Source organism: Oncorhynchus keta, chromosome 19, assembly GCF_023373465.1.
Source record: "Oncorhynchus keta strain PuntledgeMale-10-30-2019 chromosome 19, Oket_V2, whole genome shotgun sequence".
Classification (NCBI taxonomy): Eukaryota; Metazoa; Chordata; class Actinopteri; order Salmoniformes; family Salmonidae; genus Oncorhynchus; species Oncorhynchus keta.
This window is the reverse complement of record NC_068439.1, coordinates 74583406-74601405: the sequence shown is the minus strand read 5'-3', so window position 1 is coordinate 74601405 and position 18000 is coordinate 74583406. Positions and strand designations below refer to the sequence as shown.

The window sequence follows — 18000 nt, the reverse complement described above, 5'->3', positions numbered from 1 at the left end:
TCAGGGCATGAACTCTACAAGGTGTTAAAACGTTCCACAGGGATGCTGGCCCATGTCGACTCCAATGCTTCCCACCGTTGTGTCAAGTTGGCCGGATGTCCTTTGGGTGGTGGACCATTCTGTATACACACGGGAAATTCAGCAGCATTGCAGTTCTTGAAACACTCAATCCGGTGCGCCTGGCACCTACTACCATACCCCATTCAGAGGCACATGTTTTTCTTTTGCCCATTCACTCTCTGAATGACACACACAGACAATCCATGTCTCAAGGATTAAAAATCCTTCTTTAGCCTGTCTCCTCCCCTGATTGAAGTGGATTTAACAAGTGACATCAATAAGGGATCATAGCTTTCACCTGGTCAGTCTATGTCAGTCTACACCACCCGCACCAGCCAAATCTAGGAGGCAGCAAGAGATCGAGATACTTGTCAGAGAGAGAAGGCAGCTGAGGAAGCAGTGGAAGAAGGCCTCTGATGCAGAGAGAGAAGGTCTCATGCTACTCCAAGCAGACATCAAATGTCGGCTGGCAACCTTGCGAAGAGCGGAAATCTTAAGGAAACTTCGTAGGAAGAAGGAACACTCAAGAACACGGTTCTATAAAAAAAAACGTTAAGTTTGTCAAAGACCTCTTCACAAAGGAAAAGTGCGGAATCCTAAAAACTCCAAAGCCAGAACTAGAAGAACATCAGGAAAAGGCCCACCAGGACATGAAAAGGCATGAGCAGATAATCATCCCACATGAGATCCCACCTATTCAACCAACAGAATTCAATCTGGACACTGACCTTCCAAAATAGAAGGAAGTAGAGAACGTTGTCCGACGAGCAAGAGCGGCCTCGGCTCCTGGGCTTAATGGAGTACCATACAAGCTCTACAAGAACGCTCCGGATGTTCTATGCTTTCTTTGGAGGCTCATGAGGATAGTGTGGAAGAAGGAAATAATACCAAAGGCATGGCTGGTGGTGTGTTAATCCCGAAAGAGAAGGATGCAACAGACATCAGTCAATTCCGACCAATCTCCCTTCTCAACGTCGAAGGGAAGATATTTTTCAGTATAATAGCACAGAGGCTGTCCACTTACCTGGAAAGGAACAAGTACATTGATACATCTGTACAGAAAGCAGGCATTCCTGGTTACTCTGGTTGCCTGGAACATACTAGTATGATTTGGCACCAGATCCAAACAGCTAAGAAGGACAAGAGAGACCTCTATATCATCTTCCTTCGACCTGGCCAATGCCTTTGGCTCAGTTCCCCATGAACTCCTCTGGGAATCCTTCAACATTTTCCACATACCAGAACCCATCACTACACTGGTAAAGGCCTATTTCCAAGACCTGCAATTGTGTTTCACAACACCTGACTTCACAACAACATGGCAGCGCTTGGAAGTAGGCATAATGGCAGGCTGCACAATTTCACCTCTGGCCTTCACTATGGCCATGCAAGTCATCATCAGGGCATCGAGATGGGTGGTCGGCGGTGAGAGAACTAAGGAAGGGCTCCGTCTCCCACCTATCCGAGCATACATGGATGACATGACTACACTGACCACCACTGCAGCATGCACCAGGCGGCTACTTGCAAAACTGCAGGATAACATCAATTGGGCCCTGATGAAAATCAAGCCAAGCAAATCTTGAAGCATCTCCATAGTCAAGGGACAGCTTAAAGATGTGAGGTTCTGCATTGGAGATGACCCGATACCAACAGTGTCTGAGAAACCCGTCAAGAGTCTGGGTAGATGGTACAACGAAAGCCTCCGGGATAAAGATCAAGTGCAGCAAGTAAGGCAGGACATCGCCGACGGTCTTGAGAACATCAACAAGATCCTACTGCCTGACAAGCTCAAGCTTTGGTGCCTACAGTTTGGACTTCTCCCCCGGGTAATATGGCCACTCACCGTCTATGAGGTCCCAATAACAACAGTGGAGAAGATGGAGCGAACCATTACCTCATACGTGAAGAAATGGCTGGGTGTCTCACGATGCCTGAGTAACATCGGCCTCTATGGCAAAGGGGTCCTTGAACTACCTCTTACGAGTCTAACGGAGGAGTACAAGTGCTCTAAAGTAAGACTTCAGATGGCATTGAAGGACTCCAAAGACCAGACCATTAGCAAGGCTGCACCTCCCCTACAAACTGGACGGAAATGGACATCATCCAAGGCTGTGCAGCAAGCAACATCAGCCCTGAGACACCAAGACATTGTGGGGAATATCCAGCATGGAAGGGGAGGCTTTGGCCTGGGAGCAAGCAAACCAACGTTCCATAAGGTAACAACATCTGAACGCAGGAAGCTGGTGGTCGAGGAGGTGCACAGACAGGAGGAGACTGCAAGAAGTGCAAAGGCTGTCTCTCTTGCTAAACAAGGGCAATGGACGAGGTGGGAAGGCCTGAAGAGGAGAAAGATCAACTGGAGTGAGCTTTGGCAATGGAGGCAAGCAACATCAGCTTCATCATAAGAGCTGTTAATGATGTGCTTCCATCACCAACAAAACGACATCAATGGTATGGCGAGGACCCGACCTGCCCCCTCTGCCCAGATCCAGCGACTCTCAGGCATATAATGACAGGTTGCAAAACCAGCCTCTCACAAGACCGCTACACCTGGAGTCACAATCAGGTCCTCAAGAGCCTGGCTGCAGCACTTGAGACCAAGAGGAGTGCAACCAATTCATTACCTCCAAAAACAAGCAATCCCGTCAAAACAACAACATTCATCCGGAAGGGACAGAAAAGGCCCAAGCATCCTCCTACGAAGCCAGAAACTGGACACCTAGCCATGGCCATGGACTGGAAGATGCTTGTCGATATTGGCCAGCAACTCATTTTTCCACCTGAGATTGCTTCTACCAACCTTAGGCCTGACATGGTACTCTGGTCCCCTTCACGAAAGGCTGTGTGCATCATAGAGCTCACAGTCCCATGGGAAAACTCTGTTGAAGAGGCCTACGACCGTAAGAAACTGCGTTACACAGAGTTGGCAGTAGATGCAACTCAGCGTGGCTGGAATGCAAAAGTCTGGCCAGTTGAAGTTGGATGCAGAGGATTCGTGGCTTCTTTCATCATCAGGTTGCTGAAAGAACTTGGAATCCATGGACAGGCTCTGCGGCAGACCGTCAGAGCAGTTTCTCAAGCAGCTGAAAGAGGCAGCCAGTGGATCTGGATCAAACGGAAGGACCCTTGCTGGGCTATAACTTCATGACCCCCCACCCCCACCTGAGAACCCAATTCAGATCCCTCCAACTTGAGGAGGGCATAAGCTAAGGCTTGATCACCCTTTAGCTGGCCACCTTTGATGAGGGTGTTTAGTGATTAAAGGCCAAAACACCCACTGATTCGAAGGCACACTACTGAGGATGTGTCCCAAACTGGACATCTTAACCCAGTCTAAGAAATAAACCTCCCATGCCACTCTGTCAACATCACGGCAAATCTCATGTGAGTGCATTCCATCTATTCGCACAATGGACAGTTTTTAACATCTCGTCTCGTGTTTTATGATTCTGTTTCCGTCATGGAAAGAACAGGTGTTCTTAATGTTTTGTATACTCAGTGTATATCCACACAGACATGCATACAAACGCACACACACACACACACACACACACACACACACACACACACACACACACACACACACACACACACACACACACACACACACACACACACACACACACACACACACACACAATAACCGTCCTCGTCTGTCACCTGCTCCATCCAGCTGCTAAAACACACAGAGGAGAGGGAGAGGAGAAAGAGGGAGAGGAGAAAGAGTGAGGGGAGAAAGAGGGAGGGGAGAAAGTGGGAGAGGAGAAAGAGGGAGAGGATAGAGGGAGAGGAGAAAGATGGAGAGGAGAAAGAGGGAGGGGAGAAAAAGGGAGAGGAGAAAGAGGGAGAGGAGAAAGAGGGAGGGGAGAAAGAGGGAGGGGAGAAAGAGGGAGGGGAGAAAGAGGGAGAGGAGAAAGAGAGAGAGGGAGGGAGGGAGGGAGGGAGGAGAGGGAGAGGAGAAAGAGGGAAAGGAGAAGGAGGGAGGAGAGGGAGAGGAGAAAGAGGGAGAGGAGAAAGAGAGAGAGGGAGGGAGGGAGGAGAGGGAGAGGAGAAAGGGGGAGAGAGAAGTCTTTCCTGTTTCTTTACCTCCTACTCGTACGGCCAAATAAACACACTTACTGGTGAAGTAGACCCAAATAGACAGTCAGATAACCATACAGGGGACACCGTCAGATAACCATACAGGAGAAACAGTCAGATAACCATACAGGAGAAACAGTCAGATAACCATACAGGAGAAACAGTCAGATAACCATACAGGAGAAACAGTCAGATAACCATACAGGAGAAACAGTCAGATAACCATACAGGAGAAACAGTCAGATAACCATACAGGAGAAACAGTCAGATAACCATACAGGAGAAACAGTCAGATAACCATACAGGAGACACAGTCAGATAACCATACAGGGGACACAGTCAGATAACCATACAGGGACACAGTCAGATAACCATACAGGGAAACAGTCAGATAACCATACAGGGGAAACAGTCAGATAACCATACAGGAGACACAGTCAGATAACCATACAGGAGACACAGTCAGATAACCATACAGGAGACACCGTCAGATAACCATACAGGGGACACAGTCAGATAACCATACAGGGGACACAGTCAGATAACCATACAGGGGACACAGTCAGATAACCATACAGGGGACACAGTCAGATAACCATACAGGAGACACAGTCAGATAACCATACAGGGGACACAGTCAGATAACCATACAGGAGAAACAGTCAGATAACCATACAGGAGACACAGTCAGATAACCATACAGGGGACACAGTCAGATAACCATACAGGAGACACAGTCAGATAACCATACAGGGGACACAGTCAGATAACCATACAGGGACACAGTCAGATAACCATACAGGAGACACAGTCAGATAACCATACAGGAGAAACAGTCAGATAACCATACAGGGGACACAGTCAGATAACCATACAGGGGACACAGTCAGATAACCATACAGGAGAAACAGTCAGATAACCATACAGGGGACACAGTCAGATAACCATACAGGAGACACAGTCAGATAACCATACAGGGGACACAGTCAGATAACCATACAGGAGACACAGTCAGATAACCATACAGGGGACACAGTCAGATAACCATACAGGAGACACAGTCAGATAACCATACAGGGGACACAGTCAGATAACCATACAGGGGACACAGTCAGATAACCATACAGGAGACACAGTCAGATAACCATACAGGAGAAACAGTCAGATAACCATACAGGAGACACAGTCAGATAACCATACAGGGGACACAGTCAGATAACCATACAGGAGACACAGTCAGATAACCATACAGGGGACACAGTCAGATAACCATACAGGAGAAACAGTCAGATAACCATACAGGAGACACAGTCAGATAACCATACAGGAGACACAGTCAGATAACCATACAGGAGAAACAGTCAGATAACCATACAGGAGAAACAGTCAGATAACCATACAGGAGACACAGTCAGATAACCATACAGGAGACACAGTCAGATAACCATACAGGAGAAACAGTCAGATAACCATACAGGGGACACAGTCAGATAACCATACAGGAGAAACAGTCAGATAACCATACAGGGGACACAGTCAGATAACCATACAGGGGACACAGTCAGATAACCATACAGGAGACACAGTCAGATAACCATACAGGGGACACAGTCAGATAACCATACAGGAGACACGTCAGATAACCATACAGGGGACACAGTCAGATAACCATACAGGAGAAACAGTCAGATAACCATACAGGAGACACAGTCAGATAACCATACAGGGGACACAGTCAGATAACCATACAGGAGAAACAGTCAGATAACCATACAGGGGACACAGTCAGATAACCATACAGGAGAAACAGTCAGATAACCATACAGGGGACACAGTCAGATAACCATACAGGAGACACAGTCAGATAACCATACAGGAGAAACAGTCAGATAACCATACAGGAGAAACAGTCAGATAACCATACAGGAGAAACAGTCAGATAACCATACAGGGGACACAGTCAGATAACCATACAGGGGACACAGTCAGATAACCATACAGGGGACACAGTCAGATAACCATACAGGAGACACAGTCAGATAACCATACAGGGGACACAGTCAGATAACCATACAGGAGAAACAGTCAGATAACCATACAGGGGACACAGTCAGATAACCATACAGGAGAAACAGTCAGATAACCATACAGGGGACACAGTCAGATAACCATACAGGAGAAACAGTCAGATAACCATACAGGGGACACAGTCAGATAACCATACAGGAGACACAGTCAGATAACCATACAGGGGACACAGTCAGATAACCATACAGGAGACACAGTCAGATAACCATACAGGAGAAACAGTCAGATAACCATACAGGAGACACAGTCAGATAACCATACAGGGGACACAGTCAGATAACCATACAGGAGACACAGTCAGATAACCATACAGGAGACACAGTCAGATAACCATACAGGAGACACAGTCAGATAACCATACAGGAGACACAGTCAGATAACCATACAGGAGACACAGTCAGATAACCATACAGGGGACACAGTCAGATAACCATACAGGGACACAGTCAGATAACCATACAGGGGACACCGTCAGATAACCATACAGGAGACACCGTCAGATAACCATACAGGGACACCGTCAGATAACCATACAGGAGACACCGTCAGATAACCATACAGGAGACACAGTCAGATAACCATACAGGAGACACAGTCAGATAACCATACAGGGGACACCGTCAGATAACCATACAGGAGACACCGTCAGATAACCATACAGGAGACACAGTCAGATAACCATACAGGAGACACAGTCAGATAACCATACAGGGAACACAGTCAGATAACCATACAGGAGAAACAGTCAGATAACCATACAGGAGACACAGTCAGATAACCATACAGGAGAAACAGTCAGATAACCATACAGGGGACACAGTCAGATAACCATACAGGGGACACAGTCAGATAACCATACAGGAGACACAGTCAGATAACCATACAGGGGACACAGTCAGATAACCATACAGGGGACACAGTCAGATAACCATACAGGGGACACAGTCAGATAACCATACAGGAGAAACAGTCAGATAACCATACAGGGGACACAGTCAGATAACCATACAGGGGACACAGTCAGATAACCATACAGGGGACACAGTCAGATAACCATACAGGGGACACAGTCAGATAACCATACAGGGGACACAGTCAGATAACCATACAGGAGAAACAGTCAGATAACCATACAGGGGACACAGTCAGATAACCATACAGGGGACACAGTCAGATAACCATACAGGGGACACAGTCAGATAACCATACAGGGGACACAGTCAGATAACCATACAGGAGAAACAGTCAGATAACCATACAGGAGAAACAGTCAGATAACCATACAGGGACACAGTCAGATAACCATACAGGGGACACAGTCAGATAACCATACAGGGACACCGTCAGATAACCATACAGGAGACACCGTCAGATAACCATACAGGAGACACAGTCAGATAACCATACAGGAGAAACAGTCAGATAACCATACAGGGGACACAGTCAGATAACCATACAGGAGACACAGTCAGATAACCATACAGGAGACACAGTCAGATAACCATACAGGGGACACAGTCAGATAACCATACAGGAGACACAGTCAGATAACCATACAGGAGACACAGTCAGATAACCATACAGGAGAAACAGTCAGATAACCATACAGGGGACACAGTCAGATAACCATACAGGGGACACAGTCAGATAACCATACAGGAGAAACAGTCAGATAACCATACAGGGGACACAGTCAGATAACCATACAGGAGAAACAGTCAGATAACCATACAGGAGAAACAGTCAGATAACCATACAGGGGACACAGTCAGATAACCATACAGGGGACACAGTCAGATAACCATACAGGGGACACAGTCAGATAACCATACAGGAGACACAGTCAGATAACCATACAGGAGACACAGTCAGATAACCATACAGGGGACACAGTCAGATAACCATACAGGGGACACAGTCAGATAACCATACAGGAGACACAGTCAGATAACCATACAGGGGACACAGTCAGATAACCATACAGGGGACACAGTCAGATAACCATACAGGAGAAACAGTCAGATAACCATACAGGGGACACAGTCAGATAACCATACAGGAGACACAGTCAGATAACCATACAGGGGACACAGTCAGATAACCATACAGGGACACAGTCAGATAACCATACAGGGGACACAGTCAGATAACCATACAGGAGAAACAGTCAGATAACCATACAGGGGACACAGTCAGATAACCATACAGGAGACACAGTCAGATAACCATACAGGAGACACAGTCAGATAACCATACAGGGGACACAGTCAGATAACCATACAGGAGAAACAGGGATAACCATACAGGGGACACAGTCAGATAACCATACAGGAGAAACAGTCAGATAACCATACAGGAGACACAGTCAGATAACCATACAGGGACACAGTCAGATAACCATACAGGGGACACAGTCAGATAACCATACAGGGGACACAGTCAGATAACCATACAGGAGACACAGTCAGATAACCATACAGGGGACACAGTCAGATAACCATACAGGGACACAGTCAGATAACCATACAGGGGACACAGTCAGATAACCATACAGGGGACACAGTCAGATAACCATACAGGGGACACAGTCAGATAACCATACAGGAGAAACAGTCAGATAACCATACAGGGGACACAGTCAGATAACCATACAGGGGACACAGTCAGATAACCATACAGGAGACACAGTCAGATAACCATACAGGGGACACAGTCAGATAACCATACAGGGGACACAGTCAGATAACCATACAGGGGACACAGTCAGATAACCATACAGGGACACAGTCAGATAACCATACAGGGAACACAGTCAGATAACCATACAGGAGAAACAGTCAGATAACCATACAGGAGAAACAGTCAGATAACCATACAGGGGACACAGTCAGATAACCATACAGGGGACACAGTCAGATAACCATACAGGAGAAACAGTCAGATAACCATACAGGGGACACAGTCAGATAACCATACAGGGGACACAGTCAGATAACCATACAGGGGACACAGTCAGATAACCATACAGGGGACACAGTCAGATAACCATACAGGGGACACAGTCAGATAACCATACAGGGGACACAGTCAGATAACCATACAGGGGACACAGTCAGATAACCATACAGGAGACACAGTCAGATAACCATACAGGAGACACAGTCAGATAACCATACAGGGGACACAGTCAGATAACCATACAGGAGAAACAGTCAGATAACCATACAGGGGACACAGTCAGATAACCATACAGGGGACACAGTCAGATAACCATACAGGAGAAACAGTCAGATAACCATACAGGGGACACAGTCAGATAACCATACAGGAGAAACAGTCAGATAACCATACAGGGGACACAGTCAGATAACCATACAGGAGACACAGTCAGATAACCATACAGGGACACAGTCAGATAACCATACAGGGGACACAGTCAGATAACCATACAGGGAACACAGTCAGATAACCATACAGGAGAAACAGTCAGATAACCATACAGGGACACAGTCAGATAACCATACAGGGGACACAGTCAGATAACCATACAGGAGACACAGTCAGATAACCATACAGGGGACACAGTCAGATAACCATACAGGAGAAACAGTCAGATAACCATACAGGGGACACAGTCAGATAACCATACAGGGAACACAGTCAGATAACCATACAGGAGACACAGTCAGATAACCATACAGGAGACACAGTCAGATAACCATACAGGAGAAACAGTCAGATAACCATACAGGGGACACAGTCAGATAACCATACAGGGGACACAGTCAGATAACCATACAGGAGAAACAGTCAGATAACCATACAGGGGACACAGTCAGATAACCATACAGGGACACAGTCAGATAACCATACAGGGGACACAGTCAGATAACCATACAGGGGACACAGTCAGATAACCATACAGGGGACACAGTCAGATAACCATACAGGGGACACAGTCAGATAACCATACAGGGGACACAGTCAGATAACCATACAGGGGACACAGTCAGATAACCATACAGGGGACACAGTCAGATAACCATACAGGGGACACAGTCAGATAACCATACAGGGGACACAGTCAGATAACCATACAGGAGAAACAGTCAGATAACCATACAGGGACACAGTCAGATAACCATACAGGGGACACAGTCAGATAACCATACAGGGGACACAGTCAGATAACCATACAGGAGAAACAGTCAGATAACCATACAGGGGACACAGTCAGATAACCATACAGGGGACACAGTCAGATAACCATACAGGGGACACAGTCAGATAACCATACAGGGGACACAGTCAGATAACCATACAGGGGACACAGTCAGATAACCATACAGGGGACACAGTCAGATAACCATACAGGGGACACAGTCAGATAACCATACAGGGGACACAGTCAGATAACCATACAGGGGACACAGTCAGATAACCATACAGGAGAAACAGTCAGATAACCATACAGGGGACACAGTCAGATAACCATACAGGGGACACAGTCAGATAACCATACAGGGGACACAGTCAGATAACCATACAGGAGAAACAGTCAGATAACCATACAGGGGACACAGTCAGATAACCATACAGGGGACACAGTCAGATAACCATACAGGGGACACAGTCAGATAACCATACAGGAGAAACAGTCAGATAACCATACAGGAGAAACAGTCAGATAACCATACAGGGGACACAGTCAGATAACCATACAGGGGACACAGTCAGATAACCATACAGGAGAAACAGTCAGATAACCATACAGGAGACACAGTCAGATAACCATACAGGGGACACAGTCAGATAACCATACAGGAGACACAGTCAGATAACCATACAGGAGAAACAGTCAGATAACCATACAGGAGACACAGTCAGATAACCATACAGGGGACACAGTCAGATAACCATACAGGAGAAACAGTCAGATAACCATACAGGAGACACAGTCAGATAACCATACAGGGGACACAGTCAGATAACCATACAGGAGAAACAGTCAGATAACCATACAGGAGAAACAGTCAGATAACCATACAGGGGACACAGTCAGATAACCATACAGGGGACACAGTCAGATAACCATACAGGGGACACCGTCAGATAACCATACAGGAGACACCGTCAGATAACCATACAGGGGACACCGTCAGATAACCATACAGGAGACACCGTCAGATAACCATACAGGAGACACAGTCAGATAACCATACAGGAGACACAGTCAGATAACCATACAGGGGACACCGTCAGATAACCATACAGGAGACACCGTCAGATAACCATACAGGAGACACAGTCAGATAACCATACAGGAGACACAGTCAGATAACCATACAGGGAACACAGTCAGATAACCATACAGGAGAAACAGTCAGATAACCATACAGGGACACAGTCAGATAACCATACAGGAGAAACAGTCAGATAACCATACAGGGGACACAGTCAGATAACCATACAGGGGACACAGTCAGATAACCATACAGGAGACACAGTCAGATAACCATACAGGGGACACAGTCAGATAACCATACAGGGGACACAGTCAGATAACCATACAGGAGACACAGTCAGATAACCATACAGGAGAAACAGTCAGATAACCATACAGGGGACACAGTCAGATAACCATACAGGGGACACAGTCAGATAACCATACAGGGGACACAGTCAGATAACCATACAGGGGACACAGTCAGATAACCATACAGGGGACACAGTCAGATAACCATACAGGAGAAACAGTCAGATAACCATACAGGGGACACAGTCAGATAACCATACAGGGGACACAGTCAGATAACCATACAGGGGACACAGTCAGATAACCATACAGGGGACACAGTCAGATAACCATACAGGAGAAACAGTCAGATAACCATACAGGAGAAACAGTCAGATAACCATACAGGGGACACAGTCAGATAACCATACAGGGGACACAGTCAGATAACCATACAGGGGACACAGTCAGATAACCATACAGGAGACACCGTCAGATAACCATACAGGAGACACAGTCAGATAACCATACAGGAGAAACAGTCAGATAACCATACAGGGAACAGTCAGATAACCATACAGGGGACACAGTCAGATAACCATACAGGAGACACAGTCAGATAACCATACAGGGGACACAGTCAGATAACCATACAGGAGACACAGTCAGATAACCATACAGGAGACACAGTCAGATAACCATACAGGAGAAACAGTCAGATAACCATACAGGGACACAGTCAGATAACCATACAGGGGACACAGTCAGATAACCATACAGGAGAAACAGTCAGATAACCATACAGGGGACACAGTCAGATAACCATACAGGAGAAACACAGTCAGATAACCATACAGGAGAAACAGTCAGATAACCATACAGGGGACACAGTCAGATAACCATACAGGGGACACAGTCAGATAACCATACAGGGGACACAGTCAGATAACCATACAGGAGACACAGTCAGATAACCATACAGGAGACACAGTCAGATAACCATACAGGGACACAGTCAGATAACCATACAGGGGACACAGTCAGATAACCATACAGGGACACAGTCAGATAACCATACAGGAGACACAGTCAGATAACCATACAGGGACACAGTCAGATAACCATACAGGGGACACAGTCAGATAACCATACAGGAGACACAGTCAGATAACCATACAGGGGACACAGTCAGATAACCATACAGGGGACACAGTCAGATAACCATACAGGGGACACAGTCAGATAACCATACAGGGACACAGTCAGATAACCATACAGGGGACACAGTCAGATAACCATACAGGAGACACAGTCAGATAACCATACAGGAGACACAGTCAGATAACCATACAGGGACACAGTCAGATAACCATACAGGAGACACAGTCAGATAACCATACAGGGGACACAGTCAGATAACCATACAGGAGAAACAGTCAGATAACCATACAGGAGACACAGTCAGGGAGACACAGTCAGATAACCATACAGGGACACAGTCAGATAACCATACAGGGGACACAGTCAGATAACCATACAGGGGACACAGTCAGATAACCATACAGGGACACAGTCAGATAACCATACAGGGGACACAGTCAGATAACCATACAGGGGACACAGTCAGATAACCATACAGGGACACAGTCAGATAACCATACAGGGACACAGTCAGATAACCATACAGGGACACAGTCAGATAACCATACAGGGGACACAGTCAGATAACCATACAGGGGACACAGTCAGATAACCATACAGGGGACACAGTCAGATAACCATACAGGGGACACAGTCAGATAACCATACAGGGGACACAGTCAGATAACCATACAGGGACACAGTCAGATAACCATACAGGGGACACAGTCAGATAACCATACAGGGACACAGTCAGATAACCATACAGGGAACACACAGATAACCATACAGGAGAAACAGTCAGATAACCATACAGGAGAAACAGTCAGATAACCATACAGGGGACACAGTCAGATAACCATACAGGGACACAGTCAGATAACCATACAGGAGAAACAGTCAGATAACCATACAGGGGACACAGTCAGATAACCATACAGGGGACACAGTCAGATAACCATACAGGGGACACAGTCAGATAACCATACAGGGGACACAGTCAGATAACCATACAGGGGACACAGTCAGATAACCATACAGGGGACACAGTCAGATAACCATACAGGGGACACAGTCAGATAACCATACAGGAGACACAGTCAGATAACCATACAGGAGACACAGTCAGATAACCATACAGGAGACACAGTCAGATAACCATACAGGAGAAACAGTCAGATAACCATACAGGGGACACAGTCAGATAACCATACAGGGGACACAGTCAGATAACCATACAGGAGAAACAGTCAGATAACCATACAGGGGACACAGTCAGATAACCATACAGGAGAAACAGTCAGATAACCATACAGGGACACAGTCAGATAACCATACAGGGGACACAGTCAGATAACCATACAGGGGACACAGTCAGATAACCATACAGGGACACAGTCAGATAACCATACAGGGAACACAGTCAGATAACCATACAGGAGAAACAGTCAGATAACCATACAGGGGACACAGTCAGATAACCATACAGGGGACACAGTCAGATAACCATACAGGAGACACAGTCAGATAACCATACAGGGGACACAGTCAGATAACCATACAGGAGAAACAGTCAGATAACCATACAGGGGACACAGTCAGATAACCATACAGGGGACACAGTCAGATAACCATACAGGAGACACAGTCAGATAACCATACAGGGACACAGTCAGATAACCATACAGGAGAAACAGTCAGATAACCATACAGGGACACAGTCAGATAACCATACAGGGGACACAGTCAGATAACCATACAGGAGAAACAGTCAGATAACCATACAGGGGACACAGTCAGATAACCATACAGGGGACACAGTCAGATAACCATACAGGGGACACAGTCAGATAACCATACAGGGACACAGTCAGATAACCATACAGGGGACACAGTCAGATAACCATACAGGGGACACAGTCAGATAACCATACAGGGGACACAGTCAGATAACCATACAGGGACACAGTCAGATAACCATACAGGGGACACAGTCAGATAACCATACAGGGGACACAGTCAGATAACCATACAGGGGACACAGTCAGATAACCATACAGGAGACACAGTCAGATAACCATACAGGGGACACAGTCAGATAACCATACAGGGACACAGTCAGATAACCATACAGGGAAACAGTCAGATAACCATACAGGAGAAACAGTCAGATAACCATACAGGGGACACAGTCAGATAACCATACAGGAGACACAGTCAGATAACCATACAGGGGACACAGTCAGATAACCATACAGGAGAAACAGTCAGATAACCATACAGGGGACACAGTCAGATAACCATACAGGGGACACAGTCAGATAACCATACAGGAGAAACAGTCAGATAACCATACAGGAGAAACAGTCAGATAACCATACAGGGGACACAGTCAGATAACCATACAGGGGACACAGTCAGATAACCATACAGGAGAAACAGTCAGATAACCATACAGGAGACACAGTCAGATAACCATACAGGGGACACAGTCAGATAACCATACAGGAGAAACAGTCAGATAACCATACAGGAGACACAGTCAGATAACCATACAGGGGACACAGTCAGATAACCATACAGGAGAAACAGTCAGATAACCATACAGGGGACACAGTCAGATAACCATACAGGGGACACAGTCAGATAACCATACAGGGGACACAGTCAGATAACCATACAGGAGAAACAGTCAGATAACCATACAGGGGACACAGTCAGATAACCATACAGGGGACACAGTCAGATAACCATACAGGACACAGTCAGATAACCATACAGGAGACACAGTCAGATAACCATACAGGGGACACAGTCAGATAACCATACAGGAGAAACAGTCAGATAACCATACAGGGGACACAGTCAGATAACCATACAGGAGACACAGTCAGATAACCATACAGGGGACACAGTCAGATAACCATACAGGGACACAGTCAGATAACCATACAGGGGACACAGTCAGATAACCATACAGGGGACACAGTCAGATAACCATACAGGGGACACAGTCAGATAACCATACAGGGGACACGTCAGATAACCATACAGGGACACAGTCAGATAACCATACAGGGGACACAGTCAGATAACCATACAGGGGACACAGTCAGATAACCATACAGGGGACACAGTCAGATAACCATACAGGGACACAGTCAGATAACCATACAGGGACACAGTCAGATAACCATACAGGGGACACAGTCAGATAACCATACAGGGGACACAGTCAGATAACCATACAGGGGACACCGTCAGATAACCATACAGGGGACACAGTCAGATAACCATACAGGGGACACCGTCAGATAACCATACAGGGGACACAGTCAGATAACCATACAGGGGACACAGTCAGATAACCATACAGGGGACACAGTCAGATAACCATACAGGAGACACAGTCAGATAACCATACAGGGGACACAGTCAGATAACCATACAGGGGACACAGTCAGATAACCATACAGGGACACAGTCAGATAACCATACAGGGGACACAGTCAGATAACCATACAGGAGACACAGTCAGATAACCATACAGGAGAAACAGTCAGATAACCATACAGGAGACACAGTCAGATAACCATACAGGGGACACAGTCAGATAACCATACAGGGGACACAGTCAGATAACCATACAGGAGACACAGTCAGATAACCATACAGGAGACACAGTCAGATAACCATACAGGAGACACAGTCAGATAACCATACAGGAGGATACAGGAGAAACAGTCAGATAACCATACAGGGGACACAGTCAGATAACCATACAGGAGACACAGTCAGATAACCATACAGGGGACACAGTCAGATAACCATACAGGGGACACAGTCAGATAACCATACAGGGGACACAGTCAGATAACCATACAGGGGACACAGTCAGATAACCATACAGGGGACACAGTCAGATAACCATACAGGGGACACAGTCAGATAACCATACAGGGGACACAGTGCTGGATCGAATCCCGAGCTGACAAGGTAAAATATGTTGTTCTGCCACTGAGCAAGGCAGTTAACCCACTGTTCCCCGGGCGTCTAAGACTGGGATGTCGATTATGGCAGCCCCCCACACCTCTCTGATTCAGAGGGGTTGGGTTAAATGTGGAAGACGCATTTCAGTTGAATACATTCAGTTGGACAACTGACTAGGTATCCCCCTTTCCAATACAGGGGACACAGTCAGATTACCATACAGGACACACGGTCAGATTACCATACAGGACACACAACACACACTGTACTGTACATAGGCCTGAGGGCTAGGTACCACCCTCCCTCCCTCTCTATCAGCCTGTGTGATCTTCTCCGGTGATTTAACCACTATTGTCTGTCACATTCTCTGTGGTCATGGGAGCAGAATTGAAGATGCTTTCATTTCAAGCCAATCTTTCTGTGTTCAAAAATGTTTCACTGAGCAGTAGTGTAAGGCAGCAAAACAGGCTAAGCAAGTCAGAGTTCAATTATTTATTGCTTTCAAAGGCAACAACTGTACTTGAAATGAATTAACTACTTATGAACTATGAGCCTTTTGACTCTCTCTCTCTCACTCTCCCTTGCTCTCTCACTCGCTCTCCCTTTCTCTCTCACTCTCTCTCTCACGTTCTCTCACTCACTCTCTCTCACTCGCTCTCCCTTTCTCTCTCACGTTCTCTCTCTCTCCCTCCCTTTCTCCATCTGCAGACCACCCAGAGCGTGCAGCTCTCTACTTCCTGTGTGGCGTGTGCCTGGGCCTCTTCTTTACCCTCTTTGCTCTGGTCGTCCAGATCTCATGCCGCACCGACTGCCAACCCCGCCGTCGCCCCGGCACCACCACCAAGAAGCGTCCGCGGCCCTCCGACTCCTCATCCGACTCCAGAGACTCTGACTCAGACACCACGTCAGACCTGTCGGCCCGCCGCCACCGCCGTTTCGAGCGCACTCTCAACATGAATGTGTTCACATCAGCGGAGGAGCTGGAGCGTGCTCAGAGGCTGGAGGAGAGGGAGAGGATCATACGAGAGATCTGGATGAACGGTCAGCCAGACATACCCGGGACGCGCAGCCTCAACCGCTACTACTGAGGCACATAAAGGAACCTCTACTAGATCTAGAAATGG

The 18000-nt window shown here is 46.8% G+C and overlaps 1 protein-coding gene across 1 annotated transcript; it reads left to right on the top strand.

Annotated features, from left to right (window-relative positions):
• The first annotated feature begins 1403 nt into the window (after positions 1-1403).
• On the top strand, positions 1404-17999 carry LOC118374268 (protein eva-1 homolog A-like). The gene is made up of 3 exons (XM_052468965.1): positions 1404-1485; positions 1717-1889; positions 17443-17999. The coding sequence occupies exons 1-3, from the start codon at positions 1404-1406 to the stop codon at positions 17962-17964; spliced, it is 777 nt and encodes a 258-aa protein (XP_052324925.1). The 3' UTR covers positions 17965-17999.
• Position 18000: the final 1 nt, after the last annotated feature.

Coding starts and splice junctions, on each gene's coding strand:
- LOC118374268 (XM_052468965.1), top strand. CDS start 1,404: ATGGCAGGCTGCACAATTTCACCTCTGGCCTTCACTATGGCCATGCAA. Junction 1,486..1,716: donor ATCGAGATGGGTGGTCGGCG/GTGAGAGAACTA, acceptor CGATACCAACAG/TGTCTGAGAAACCCGTCAAG. Junction 1,890..17,442: donor AGTTTGGACTTCTCCCCCGG/GTAATATGGCCA, acceptor TTTTGACTCTCT/CTCTCTCACTCTCCCTTGCT.